Raw genomic sequence first — 14404 nt, forward strand, 5'->3', positions numbered from 1 at the left:
ACCAAATGTGCTATGCAAATGAACCAGAATCAGGCCATTGGTTGGTACTGTGTTTCTCTGCACTGTATCTCTCTCCAAAGCTTAGAATATAGACTCCTTGGTCCCAATGCACTCTGATTAGGAAAGGATGGGAGATGGTTCAATCAGAGGCAGACACTTGGCGAATAACCCTGCACTACAGTCTGCTCGCCTAGATGTACAACATAATGATGTAGTATTTCTGATTTATGTCATTACCTTCAGAGGACCACACCTATCTCTGTAATGGAGATGACTAAGATAAAAGTGCAGCAGTCATTCAAAATGTGTGTTTTAAATCCTATCCATCAAGTTCCATTAATTGTAAAGTTATTAAGGCAACTATCATTATGGCTCGTTAAAGGATTACGTCTCATTAGGCTTTAGCATTTCTAATTTACAGAAAGCTAAGACAAGTTAATAAGGTTTAAGTAGTTACATCATTTTAGTAAAGCCGTTAGTGAAATGTTTTTCTAAATCCTACAATGTAACCAGCATTAGCGCTTTGGTATGCCGTCATGTTGTCGACGGTGACAGTCAAAAGATCAGTACCATGTCGACATGGTTAACTTAAAATGTGACACATTCAATGTTGACAGCTAAAATGTCAACATTGTCCGGTGACCCGTACTAATGGATTTAGTGACATCCGGCACACCGGAACGCACAAAGGGCCTGATTCTGACTTCTCGGCAAGGATGCTTTTTTTTTTTTGCAGCTGAACAAAACCATGCTGCACTGCAGGTGGGGCAGATGTAACCTGTGCAGAGAGTTAATCTGGCCATACATTGGAAGACCTGCATGCGATGCAGTGCAGCACATATGATCTGCGGAGCGACCACTTCACCTGCATCATCATCGTACTGATATACCTCACGAAGTGCATACAATCGATCGCACGATCCGTCAAAATCGTGCATTCAGGCTTAGAATCGTTCTAATGTATGGCCAGCTTTAGATTCGGGTGGGGTGTGTTCAAACTGAAATCTAAATTGCAGTGTACGAATAAAGCAGCCAGTATTTACCCTGCACAGAAACAAAATAACTTCCTGAAATCTAACACGCTGCACATGTTACATCTGCCCCACCTGCAGTGCAGCATGGTTTTGTCCATCTACAAAATCTCCAGCGTTGCTAACCGGTCTTAATCAGTCCCAGTGTTGCGCCCTCCCCTATTACATTGCATAGTGAATACTAATTATATGTTTTGTTTTTTATAATTGCTAAAGCTGACCATACATTATACGAGCGACCTCTCGACCCCGCGGGACCGCACATTGCATCGAAATACCTCACGATGTGCACACAATCGATTGCATGACCCGTCAAAATCGTGTGTACTGGCCTAGAATCATTCTTATGTATGGCCAGCTTAATGGCTGAATATTGCAGAGTGCTCTACAGACTAGTGTTGCCCAGATCATCATGATGTAGCTGGGACTAGGGAGGGGGGATGCATCATAATGGGAAGGAGGAGAGTGAGGTCACTTCTGGGCTGTGGAGGCTGGGTGCAGTCACGTGTCCAGTGTGGGGAGCAGCAGCTGGGCTGAGCCTTTGCTGCCAGGAAGGAAATGTAACTAGCTACAGAAACAAAGGCTTTGTGAACGGGTGTACAGGACAAATCACTGCTTAATGACCGCTGACATTTCACATCCTCACCACCACAAAATCCAATTACACACATGCAATGCAACAACATTTACATCCAGAGACTAAAAATGCAGATTAAATGTCCCATCTGCTGGCTGATAGCACAATACAATAAACCGGCCACCCCATTCAGCATTGAGATCTCCCCTCTACGTCTCAGTGATGCACACTTCCTGTCTGCACCATAACATTCAAACTTTACTGCCTATGATTTGCAGCAGCATCCAGACCAAAATAGGGTTGTATTACCAGGTAATTTGCAGACCGTCATTTTGCTTGTGATCTGTTAAGTGCAGTGCATTACATGAAATCCCAGGCTTAGAAAATAGAAGTGGGGTATTTTTTTTTTTAAAGATTAGAGATCACTAATCTGGTTCTTTTGTGTTTATCCTATTTAGATGATGGCTTATGTTTTCCCTTTTTTATGTTGGTTATTTACATTTTTATACTGTAGCAAAGTATTACTGGCATGTTTGATTTTACTGAATGGTTTGTTGAAATTGATCAATTTTGCCTGTAAATGAAATTGCATTGATGAATATTTAATTTGAAGCTACTTGCAGTAAGCACTGCTGTTCTTGTAGTGCTTGTTCCTATCCGTCCCTGTCCAGGGGGGTGTCCTGTCTGAGGGGGTACCTGTAACACAGCCTCCTGGATGGCCCTGACCATTACAGTTATTACCCCAGCACGGGACAATATGGGGACTGGAGGCTATAATCTCTCACTCCGCCCTCCCAGTGACAGCTGTCACAGACATCCACCCAGACGGGATGTCGGATAGATGTGGATGAGCACAACAAGTTCCAGAATATCAGTGTTGCTACCGTTTTCTTCTGTGTTTATTTCTATTTTGAAACATAATTTATTTATTACCAGTTTCTTATATAGCGCATACATATTCCGCAGCGCTTTACAGAGAATATTCTAACATTCACATCAGTCCCTGCCCCAGTGGAGCTTACAATCTATATTCCCTACCACATGTCCACGCACACATACAGACAGACATTCTAGGGTTAATTTGTTGGAAGCCAATTAACCTACCGGTATATATTTGGATTGTGGGAGGAAACCGGAGTACCCGGAGGAAACCCACGCAAGTACGGGGAGAATATACAAACTCCGCACAGAAAGAGCCATGGTGGGAATCGAACCCATGACCTAAGTGCTGTGAGGCAGTAATGCTAACCATCACACCATCCGTGCTATTTATCTTCTATACTGTAGTGCAAAAGTGGAGATAAAATAAAGCAACATTATGTTTACTGTTGTAAATTTAAAGCCCTAATTTAACATTGCTAAGGATGCGTGTGTATATATATATTTTTTTTTCCTTAGTCCTGATTTTTATACTCCCTTTACAGTTCCTCCATTTCGCATGCAAATATATTTTTATTTCTATATTTTGCAAAACCTTATTCCATTTTCCCAAAATGCTTGGTTTACTGCAGTCCTACCGGCATATGAAGCTTTGTAGATTCCAGGCACTCATCCTGTTGAGCTGTGGGAACATTCCGAACCCCTGGGCACATCGTTATGCGGGCACAGCAAGATATTAGTGGGAACTCGTCACAGAACCTAATTACGGGCTAAACAGAAAAAAAAACAGTTGTCTTGTAAAACATTTCTAACAGTTAAAATGCTGTGCTTTCATTCCTGCCTCAGGGTGGAATGTAGTAGGGTGAATGTAGTGAATGTAGTAGGCTGTCATTACATGTTTTAAGGAAAATGTACCTTTTTTATAGGGCAGATATGGAGGATGCATCTGTTGCTTCCTATGATGAATCCTATTCTGAAGGTAATTCCTCCTAATGCCTATTAGGGGCTGTTGAGAAATTTTGATTATACATCCGAGTCTTGTTGGAGCATATGTGTTATGGTTCATGCACATATTAAACCTTTGAGAGCCAACGTTGTGAGATATGCAAAATATCCGCTAAAGATGCCAAGGCTATAGGCGAGGAATATGAATCACTTAAGTTGTTGCCGGCAAATTAATTTATTTATTAACCGTTTCTTATATAGTGCACACATATTTTGCAGTGCAGCATACAATTTATATTCCCTACCACATGTACACGCACACAAAGGCATTCTAGGGTTAATATTGTTGGGAGCCAGTTAACCTACCAGTGTATTTTTGGATTGTGGGAGGAAACCAGAGCACCAAGAGTAAACTCACACAAGCACGGGGAGAATATACAAACTCCGCACAGTTAGAGCCATGGTGGGGACCGAACCCATGACCTCAGCGCTGTGAGGCAGTAATGCTAACCATTACACCGTCCGTGCTGCCCCAAATGATGTAAAGTCAATTAATTGAAGATTAGTTAAACATTGTGCCCAAAACTGAGCCTCGCGGTGAGCGACGCTGGCATTTTTAACTTATATTTTGCACATCTTTTACAGCAATGTTGGCACTCAAAGGGTTAAGAAGGGAAATTGGGGAGGGGGAGGACATAAAGGAGGGACCACCCTGAATTGCTATATGGGAATATATATATATATATATATATATATATATATATATATATATATATATATATATATATATATATATATTCTCATTTCTTTACTAACACTTTTCAATGCTGTTGTTCTGCTGCTTAGGTCAAACTCTTATAGCTGTAGGGTGGAGGGAGTGCTGGCTACTGCTGTGCCCCAGTATTGGTAGCATATGCACACGGTTTATACTGGGCATATATTTGCTTACTTACCCCTATGTTCGTAACCATTCATTATATTTGCACAAATGCCGGATCAACTTCCTGTCTTGTGTATGGTGAAAAAAAACCCCCACAAAAACATAATATACCATCTGAGCAACGCAGAAAATACCAGTTGGCGTCAGTCTAGAATTTTAAAACAGCCAATCGCAAGCACTTTTAGTGCAGGTGACCACAGCGCTTTGAGTTTGCGGCCACCAGGACGGGCGGCTGACGTCCTGTGATGTCAGCTGCCAACTCCTAGCAGGCATCTGCCCGCCTGCATACCCAAGGGAAGGCCCAGCATTTTCATGGGATGCTTATAAAACACTGGGTGTTCCCATGGGTGACACCAGTCTCGCCGCCGTCCGCCCCCATTCTTGAAAATGGCTCAGCCGCTATGCACTATGGAGCCGTTCACAAAGGGGACCTGCACATAATATACAATGCGCATGCACAGAGGCCCAAACATCGGAACAGGGCCAAATTCGGCCACATCAGATTAAGGGCCTTATTTTGGTTCATTCTTTCTGACAAAATCCTTCTTAGATGGACAAAACCACGTGCACTGCAGGGGGGGCAGATGTAACATGTGCAGAGAGAATTAGATTTGGGTGAGTAATTTTGTTTCTGTGCAGGGAAAATACTGACTGCTTTATTTTTACACTGCAATATAGATCTCACTTTGAAGTAAAACCCCACCCAAATCTAATTCTCTCTGCACATGTTACATCTGCCCCACCTGCAGCGCACATGGTTTTGCCCATCGAAGAAGGATTTTGTCAGAAAGAATGAACCAAAATAAGGCCCTAAATGAGGGGCATGGTACTAAAATTTGCGAACATATGAGGACATATAAGTTTTTTTGTTTTTTTTCCATCTTGAGGGTGAGTTATTGTTTAGTATTTTTCTTATGCACGTTACCAAATGTCTACTGATTTTTCAACTTTCCTCCACTTTGTAGTCTTATTTCTTCTTTTCCTATATTTTAGATAATAATCAGTCTATGAATGGAGATTCCATAGGTCTAGAAGAAGACCTAGATTCCAAAGGCCTTTTATTAGATCATTTAAATGGGCCTGATCTGTCTCCTCCGTCATTCGTGGGGAAGGCTGCAGCAAGCGGCCAATTAAAACTGGAGGAGAACTTGGAGTCCGAAGACCTTATTAACAACAACAAAGGTGCACCTGAGCAAGTGTCTCTCACAATCCAAAGACTTGTAACCTCAAGGGATGCTGCAGCAATCAGCGATCAACTATCATTGGCAGACAATCATACGCAAGTATCTTTTATGTCATCTGAAGATATGGACTGTAAAGAGACCTTTAATGCAGTACGTGACTGTTCAGATAGAAAGCGAAAACAAGCTCGGGGAGAACTGCACAATGGACAAATAAAAACGGTTTTAGAAAATCATGTCATTAAAAGGATCACCGGGGACATAGAAGGTAATGGCTCAATATCTCAAGATGAGATGGACAATGAAGAGCTCAACATGGAGACATCAGTCCGCAAAGAGTGGCATGACCCCAGTAAAAGGGATTTGTTGAGTATTCCGCGAAATCCGGAGGATCAAAAGGAGTCCTCCCTGGCTGAGTTTAGCTTATATGAAAAGCCTGTAGTAAAAGATTTCCCGAAATTAAGGAATTCTAAATATGAAGCTATCTATCGTTCAGAGAACTTTGTCGAGCATAACAGTGAGTTGACCTTGTCAAACAAAGCTCTGGGGCCGAATGTTGGTGCACCGATAAGACCCCAGGATTTAGTTGCAGATGCATGTAGTAATTTATATTACGCCGGATGCAACAAAACCGCTCATCCTGGAAATAATTCTGATGAGAAAAAGTCTGGCAAGCACTTGCAACATAGTAAAAGTAATGTTAACACTGGTACGAAGGAAACAGAAGCTGGTGTAGGGCGCCTCGATTTATTGGTAAACAGCACGACTTGTGAAACTGAAAAAGCCATTAAATCTCGCACACTCGATTTCCAGCCCAAGCACGCGGGTTTACCAAAACCCAACGGTACTAGAACAAGCAAGAACATGGAGCACCAACCCCTAAAGGGTGGAAGATCAGGGCCGCAATATGAAATAGATACCGGTTCACATGAGGAGAATCTTTCTGAAAAAGAAGAAAGCGGCGAAGAAGACAACATGGATAGTTCCCTTCATTACGGCAGCTCAAGAGAACGTATTGATCACCGGAAAGAAAGACATCAATATGTGTCCGATAAATTAGACCCTGATGTCCTACACCTGCTTGAGATGCATCTACGTAAACAGCAACTTGTTGATATTAAGGAAGAAGGAGAGGAAGAGTTGGTAGACGTGCACATTAACAAAGAGAAGTCACGGGCGGAATCGTTCAAACTGTTGCGGAATATTCCTCCGGTATTGGATATGGTCCTGGAAGAGCCAGAACTGGAACATGCCGTAGATGAAGGCAGCGAAACCCCTTCAGATATAGATTCCGATGACAGCAGTAATGTCTGTGCTATGGAAATGTGTCTAATGGAGTCTCTGCAACATGATTTATTGAGTAAAAGTAGTAAGATCGATTCGCAGGAGATAGCTACTATTCTCCGTACCGCAAGCCCAGAATTGTCTGCAGAAAACAGAAGCCAACAGAAGGCAGGTGCATCGAATCGTGAAGGCACTAAAAATACAGAAACCAATACACACCTAGCAGAAATGAGGAATCCAAATGGTCCACAGAGGCAACCAGCATGCTCTACAACAGATGGAGGCCTCGGATCGGACTTGGCTTCAGAATGCATCGCAGTGGGAAATGCCCATGATATTGCAATCAGGACAGATTTCATTAGTTCTGATTCAGGGAGAGGAGGAACTGATCCATCTGTAGCACTTGGTGACCCAGTAGACTCTGTTAGCATGGGAATACAAGGCCAGTCCTATACATGCCCACGTGTTGACTCAGTAGCCTCCAATGTACATGAGAATAGACTATCTGGTGCTGTAACCCGCTCTACACACACAGGAACAACACTAAATAGAAGTAAAGAAGATTCCTTTACTGGGTCTGACACTTCTTTGATAGAGTCTGTGGAAACTGAAAACACATCAGGTTTGCTCACTTCTGATGGAGACCTGAAACTGGATGATAACATTGAACCCTATTTGGAAACTTTGATCGATGGTTGTCGGAACACTAGCAACCATTGTCCAAGTGATGATGGTGATGTTCTAACTGGAAATCATTCTACTGAGCTGCAGACTGAGGTAGCCACAGCAGTGGGGAGTGAAGAGGTTAGCCTCACCGATCTCACCAAAGAGCTACAGGTTAGATACATTATGAGTGTACTGTAGCTGCAATAAACTGTGTTCAATGTCATGTGCCTTCTAAAGCAAGCTGGCCATATCTGGTGATGCATTAGAATGTTGGTATTCTAGTATCTAGAATTGAAAAAGTTTTTAGTATATGTATCACTTACTGTACAATGAATTGCACAAAATTCACTGCAGAGTCATGTTGTACAGGTAATTACTGAATATTTCATTCACAAGTTTTTACTAAAGAAGGTAGGCATCCTCAATGGTGCTCTTCACTGTATTTAAGTCTGTTGGTGCCACCTGCTGCTATGGACAACATCCCATCTTCAATAGAACTCCCTTCAATAGAACTCCCATATATCTAATCCCCCATGAGCCGGGATGCGGTCATTTGGTCTACAGCATGATGGTCGACAGTCATTAGGTAGACACCATTAGGTCGACATGGGAAAAGGTCGACATGTCATTAGTTCGACGGGTCATTAGTTCGACAGGTCATTAGTTCGACAGGTCATTCATTCGGTAGTCAAAAGGTCGACATGGGGTTTTTGATTGATTTTTGGGCCGACGTGCTGACAGGTGGTATTTCATGCCCTACCATCCACTAGGGCGTGGTGGGAGGAGAATAAAATAGTATGCCGAGCGTAGCGAGGTATTGCGCCTGAAGCATAGCGAGCAATGCGAGGGCATGCGGTGCACTTTAAACTCTGCCCATGTCAAATGTCGACATTCGGGGAAAAAAACCCTGAAAAACCCAATGTCGACATAGACGCTGTCGAACTAATGACCTTTTGCCCTAGAACCATGTCGACCTAAGGGTGTTGACCTAATGACTGTCGACCATCATGCTGTAGACCAGGCATGTCCAACGTTGGCCCTCCAGATGTTTTGAAACTACACATCCCAGCATGCTTTGCAATAGTTTTAGCATTCTCTAATAGCAAAACTGTGTTAAAGCATGCTGGGATGTGTAGTTTCAAAACATCTGGAGTGCCAACGTTGGACATGCCTGCTGTAGACCAAATGATCCCAACCCCTTGAGCCACCCAGGACCTTCATGCAGTCCTTTTGCATGTGATGTATCGCATGAGATCCCCTTCCCAGCCACCAGGAGGCAGTCAGACGTGCAGCATGTCTGACCTTTGGTCCGATGCGCACGGGACCACTCATCAGATCGGATCATATGTCATACACATGTGATTTGGGCCGATTTCACCCAATTTATTGGCCCGATTCGCCGAAATCGGGCCCAAATCGCATAGGGTTTAAAGTCTTTAGTTAATTTTACCCCATGTCTTACCCCAGGTTTTAAAGATATTCATGCTTGAACACAGGTGACTTAATTTGTAGCTCAGTCAATCAGATTTAACCCTCTTGACTCCAGCATGAATATCAATAAAACCTGGACTGTAGTGACAGTTTGGGGAACTCTGCCATAATGTAATTCTGAACAGCATCGTCATTATATTGCTTTAAGCCAGATCACATTCTGCAACATATATAATAACATCGGTCTATCTGAGAAACTGCTTGGAATGAATTGATCCGTTTCTAAGGAAAATTAAAAAGATCTCCCATATATGTAGATGTGTTCTCATAAACCAGGGATGGGGAACCTTCGGCCCTCCAGCTGTTGTTGAGCTACACATCCCAGCATGCCCTGCAACAGTTTTGCCATTTGGCCATGCTAAAATTGTTACAGGGTATGCTGGGATGTATAGTTCATTAACAGCTAGACGGCCAAAGGTTCCCCATCCCTGTCATGTTTATGTGGGCACTCCCTTAAAACGCTGGGGGTTCCCATGCGTCCTCCCCCTTCCCACCCATTGTAACTTTTCTCACAATGTATATACCATTAATGGGCTCTCATGTATCCTATGTGTTTTGTACTGACATGCGCTATTCCATGCCCTACCATCCACAATGGTGTGGCGGGAGAATAGAATGTCCATGTCGACTATGCCGACATTCGGGACAAAAAAAACCACGAAAAACTTTTGTCGACCTTTGGGCTGTCAACCTAATGATTGTGTCAACCTTTAAACCCTATTGACCTTAGTCATGTTGACCTATTCTATGTGTCGACCTAAGCCCTGTCGTCCTTCAGAGGTCAACTCTAATACATGTCGATTGAAATAGGGTCGAGCCAATGACCCATACCCGTTACAAGTGTTGCCACCATGAAGGAGTTGTGGACAAGTTAGAGAGCAGTGTGGCAGAGGCTGATGGAGTGCAGGATTAGCAGAAGATAAGAGGGTGCTTGATGCTGCCATGAGGTGAGTGAAGATAAGCCTTTAGCTTCAGCAGTAAGGACGTTATTGGTGGCCTTAGTAAGGGGCGTCTCAATCGAGTAGGTCTAATGGCCCCTGTACACTTTGCAATTTGGGGCCGGTTTTCACCCAATTCCGGCTCATCGAGACGAGAAATTGAGTGAAATCGTCCCAAATAGCATGTGTGCGACATCCGATGCGCGGCCCCGTGCACATCGGACCAGAATCGGCGTTTGGTCTGCACGTCCGACTTCTGAATCGGACCACCTCGGTGATCGCATGCGATACATCACATGCAGCCGGACCGCATGTGATGTACCTTCCCCAGTGGCTCAAGGGGGATCAGATGCGACAATTTAAACATGCTTGGGCTAGGCATATGAATATCCTTACAAAGACATAAGGATCAAAAAGGGTTGAGATTACCTGAAGGATAAAAAAGGGGCAGACTAGATGGGCCAAATGGTTCTGATCTGCCGTCAAATTCTATGTTTCTATGACTTCTCCCCTCAGGGGTGTATTGGGGGTCTTAACAGAGAGTGTGAGACTGTGAGATTGCAATAGACAAAAGGCTCAAATGGAAACGGTCATTAGGCCGACATGGGTTTAGGGTGACATGGGTGTATGTCGACACAAGCATAAGGTCGGTAGTCAAAAAGTCGAAGTGGGTTTTTTCAGTCTTTTGAGCTGACGTGCCGATAGGCAGTATTTCATGCCCTACCATCCACTAGGGCAGTGGTCTCCAACCTTTTTTGGGTCGGGAGCTACTCGCGACCAAATAAACCGCCCGAAGAGCTACTAAAGTAAAAAAAAATTAAAATCTGCATAATATCCCAAAAAATGCCCTTTACACATAATGCCACAAACTGTAATGCCCCTGACACATTATGCCACACACTGCAATGCCCCAAAACGTACCTCCCAACACTGGAGGCAGAGGAGAAGAGACATCTGCGCGTGCCCCCATTATTTCCGCTATGGGGGCATAGTCAGCTCTCTAAGAGCTGTAGCCACATGGGGTGCGGCCATGGAAAATGGGGGTGTGATACACATATGCCCCCAATAGTGCAGTGCCAGATATACATATGCTCCCACGGTGCCAGGTATGCCCCCACAGTGCCAGAAACAGGAATACCCTCACATTGCCAGGTATGACCCCATGGTGCCAACAATGCCCCCACAGTGCCGGTTATGCCCCCACAGTGCCAGCAAGTATGCCCCCACAGTGCCAGCAAGTATGCCCCAACAGTGCCAGCAAGTATGCCCCGACAGTGCCAGCAAGTATGCCCCCACAGTGCCAATAAGTATGCCCCCACAGTGCCAACAAGTATGCCCCCACAGTGCCAACAAGTATGCCCCCACAGTGCCAACAAGTATGCCCCCACAGTGCCAACAAGTATGCCCCCACAGTGCCAACAAGTATGCCCCCACAGTGCCAACAAGTATGCCCCCACAGTGCCAATAAATAAGCCCCCACAGTGCCAATAAGTATGCCCCCACAGTGCCAATAAGTATGCCCCCACAGTGCCAATAAGTATGCCCCCACAGTGCCAATAAGTATGCCCCCACAGTGCCAATAAGTATGCCCCCACAGTGCCAATAAGTATGCCCCCACAGTGCCAATAAATATGCCCCACAGTTCCAAGTATGCCCCCACAGTGTCATGTGTTCCCCAGCAGCACACTTACCATTGTTGCTGCTGCCGCTGGGGAGAGAACTATTCGGCCATCCGGTGCCCCCTGTGGTGCTGCTGGCACTGTCTCTGTCCGGCGGTGTCCTCCTGTGTCGGCATGCTGCTTCCCTTCTCCTTCCCCTCACTTCCTTGTTACTGCGCCGTCTGCCATTCAAAGCTCGCGGGCCGGCTGCTGATTGGCTGCCGGCCTGCGAGCTCTGGTTGGCGGACGCCGCAGTCACAGGGACCAGGGACGCACAGGGAAGGGTAGGAGAGAAGCGCAATGCTCTCTCCTCCCCTCAGGGAAAAATTGAAGCAGGGGCGGACGGCGGCAGATAATGGAGGGGCGGGCGGTGACAGTGGTCGAGCTACCCCGATCGCTGCCGCGAGCTACTGGTAGCTCGCGAGCGACGGGTTGGCGACCACTGCACTAGGGTGTGGAGGGAGACTAAAATACTGTGCCAAGCGTAGTGAGGCACCGTGCCCAAGGTGCTACGTTTCAGTGTCCATGTCGACTGTGTCGACATTCGGATAAAAAAAAACCCAGTGAAAAACCCCATGTCGACCTTGCCCATGTCGACCCAATGCTTGTGTAGACCTAATGACCTGTCGACCTAAACTAATGTCAATTTAGTGGTGTCGACCTAATTACTGTCGACTAAATTACAGTCGACCAAATGATCCACGCCCGGCTCGAGGAGATTCAAGGCATGGGGCAGGGGGGGAGGTTTGGCAGTTGTGGAGGTAGAGTACCAAGGGCTGGCAAATTATTTGTTTACCTGGCACCTTTTGTATCTATTAATTTTAACCGAACTCATGTGTGGAAATATTTCGGGAGTGTGGTGTTTATCATTTATTAAAAATACAAAAAAAAACAATCTAGGGTAACGGCTGTCAGGCTGGCCCGACAGCCATGACCCTGTGTCATTCTCGGCCGGCTCGACTTGAAATCGGCAGGTGGGATTAAATGTCCCGCCTGCGATTTGCGAGAAGGGGGTGTGGCCGCGGATAGTCACGCTGCGGCTGGGAGCTCGGCAAATCCCGTCCGTTCACAGCAAAACAAGCCCGACTGCTTCTAAAGTCGAGCTTGTTTTGCTGAGAAGCTTGTTCAATGCTGTAGGGGAAGACATCATTGAATAGGCTCCCGCTGCTATTTCCAACTGAGGAAATAGCGGAGGAGGATTGAATATCCCCCTATGGGTCAAATGTAATAGGGTGAGCGAATCAGAAAGTGTTTTCAAAAGTATTTTTAAAAAGTGGATTTACACTGGAAAACCAGGTTGATTTTGCCATGTGTTTGCTGCCTCAAAAAAAGAAGAGGAAAACGCTCCCAAAAGGAAAAGGAAAACGCTCCCACTTATTGACTCTCACACCGATTACATTGGACCCTATTAGTTTAAGTCAACATTTTTTATTATAACTTTATAGAGTACAACATGCGGCCCACAGCACCTGACAGAGGGGGTTATTTTTGTTCACTCTTTCTGACAAATTCCTTCTTAGATGGACAAAACCATGTGCACTGCAGGGGGGTAGATGTAAAATGTGCAGAGAGAATTAGATTTTGGTGAGTTTTTTGTTTCTGTGCAGGGTAAATAATGGCTGCTTAATTTTTACACTGCAATATAGATCTCACTTTGAAGTAAAACCCCGCCCAAATCTAACTCTCTCTCTGCACAAGTAACATCTGCCCCACCTGCAGTGCACATGGTTTTGCCTATCTAAGAAGGAATTTGTCAGAAAGTGTGAACCAAAATAACCCCCAGAGGCTCAGAAAATGAGACAGTACATGGGACATACATCAACCTATCTACAGATGTAAGGGGGAAGGTCCAGCACCCGCTGAAACCTGTACCCTCAGGCTCCAGCACAACTAATAGGTTCCAGACTTGAGCCACAAAGAGATGTATGAAACAAAGGAGTTGAGTTCATGGCAGAGAGCACGGGGAGGAGGTGAAGAACATAGGTGATGAGACTGAAGGAGGGAGGGTCCTGCTCATAGTAGCTTACATGTTAGAAGGAAAGGGGAGGAAAATGGATGAATCGGGTAGTGTGCCAGTGTATGGGGAGCTGAGGGCTGTAAGCAAGAGTGTAAGAACTTGCCGTAACATCACTATTATGCCAAGAGTAGCCCCCTGGCTGTGTAGCAAAGTCGCCGTTACCCGCTCTGCAAGCACTCCGGACACAACTGCCTTGTCCAGGCCACATCCCTGCAGCACTGAGTCGATGACCCCACAATGGCTCATCATCAACCCTTAGACAGTCGTGGCATTTTTATGAATACAACCACATGTTACGGGCTCGCATGTGCCCACATTACTGAAAATCACTGAACTGAAATAGAAACCATATTCATTGTAGTGTTTTTGGTGATTTTCATGAAATAATTTTTAGAATGCCCTTTTTATGTGATCAATATTTGTCTGTAATGAGCCACATTTTATTATCAAGAGGATGTCCTGAGTTTTCATTGTTCAGTGCCTGAGTGATCACTGATTTTTATTTTTACTTATTTGGGGCCTTCTATTTGCTCTTTCCAAGGGTTTCCACAGATAATCTATTGAATAGCATTGTGTACTTAAAAATAATTCATAAATGCTGCTCCCTGCCATATTTCTGTGAAAGTTTAGCACAGGGAAAGAAAAAAGAGAGCTAGAGAAGTAGTCTGTTTGTGGCACACTAGAGAAACTAGATATAAAATGTAACTTTTCATTTTTAATAATATTATAGTCCGTTGCCACAGCGAAAATTAAAAACTTTTCGTAGATAAGTGTAGAAGAAAATTGGGTACTTGTTT

At 44.7% G+C, this 14404-nt stretch overlaps 1 protein-coding gene across 2 annotated transcripts in view; it reads left to right on the top strand.

Moving 5' to 3' along the window:
• Nucleotides 1-1554: 1554 nt before the first annotated feature.
• Nucleotides 1555-14404, top strand: part of LOC146035444 (uncharacterized) — an 87886-nt gene continuing 75036 nt past the window's right edge. The window contains exons 1-3 of one of the 2 annotated variants that reach the window (XM_083158880.1): nt 1555-1920; nt 3414-3466; nt 5366-7674. In XM_083158880.1, the coding sequence (XP_083015006.1) occupies nt 3421-3466; nt 5366-7674 (2355 nt within the window). In that variant the 5' untranslated portion in view covers nt 1555-1920; nt 3414-3420. The remainder of the gene's footprint in view (nt 1921-3413; nt 3467-5365; nt 7675-14404) is intronic. The other variant, XM_083158881.1, reaches the window with a different exon arrangement.

The sequence above is a fragment of the Crinia signifera genome, chromosome 9, assembly GCF_055691185.1.
Source record: "Crinia signifera chromosome 9, ASM5569118v1, whole genome shotgun sequence".
Lineage (NCBI taxonomy): Eukaryota > Metazoa > Chordata > Amphibia > Anura > Myobatrachidae > Crinia > Crinia signifera.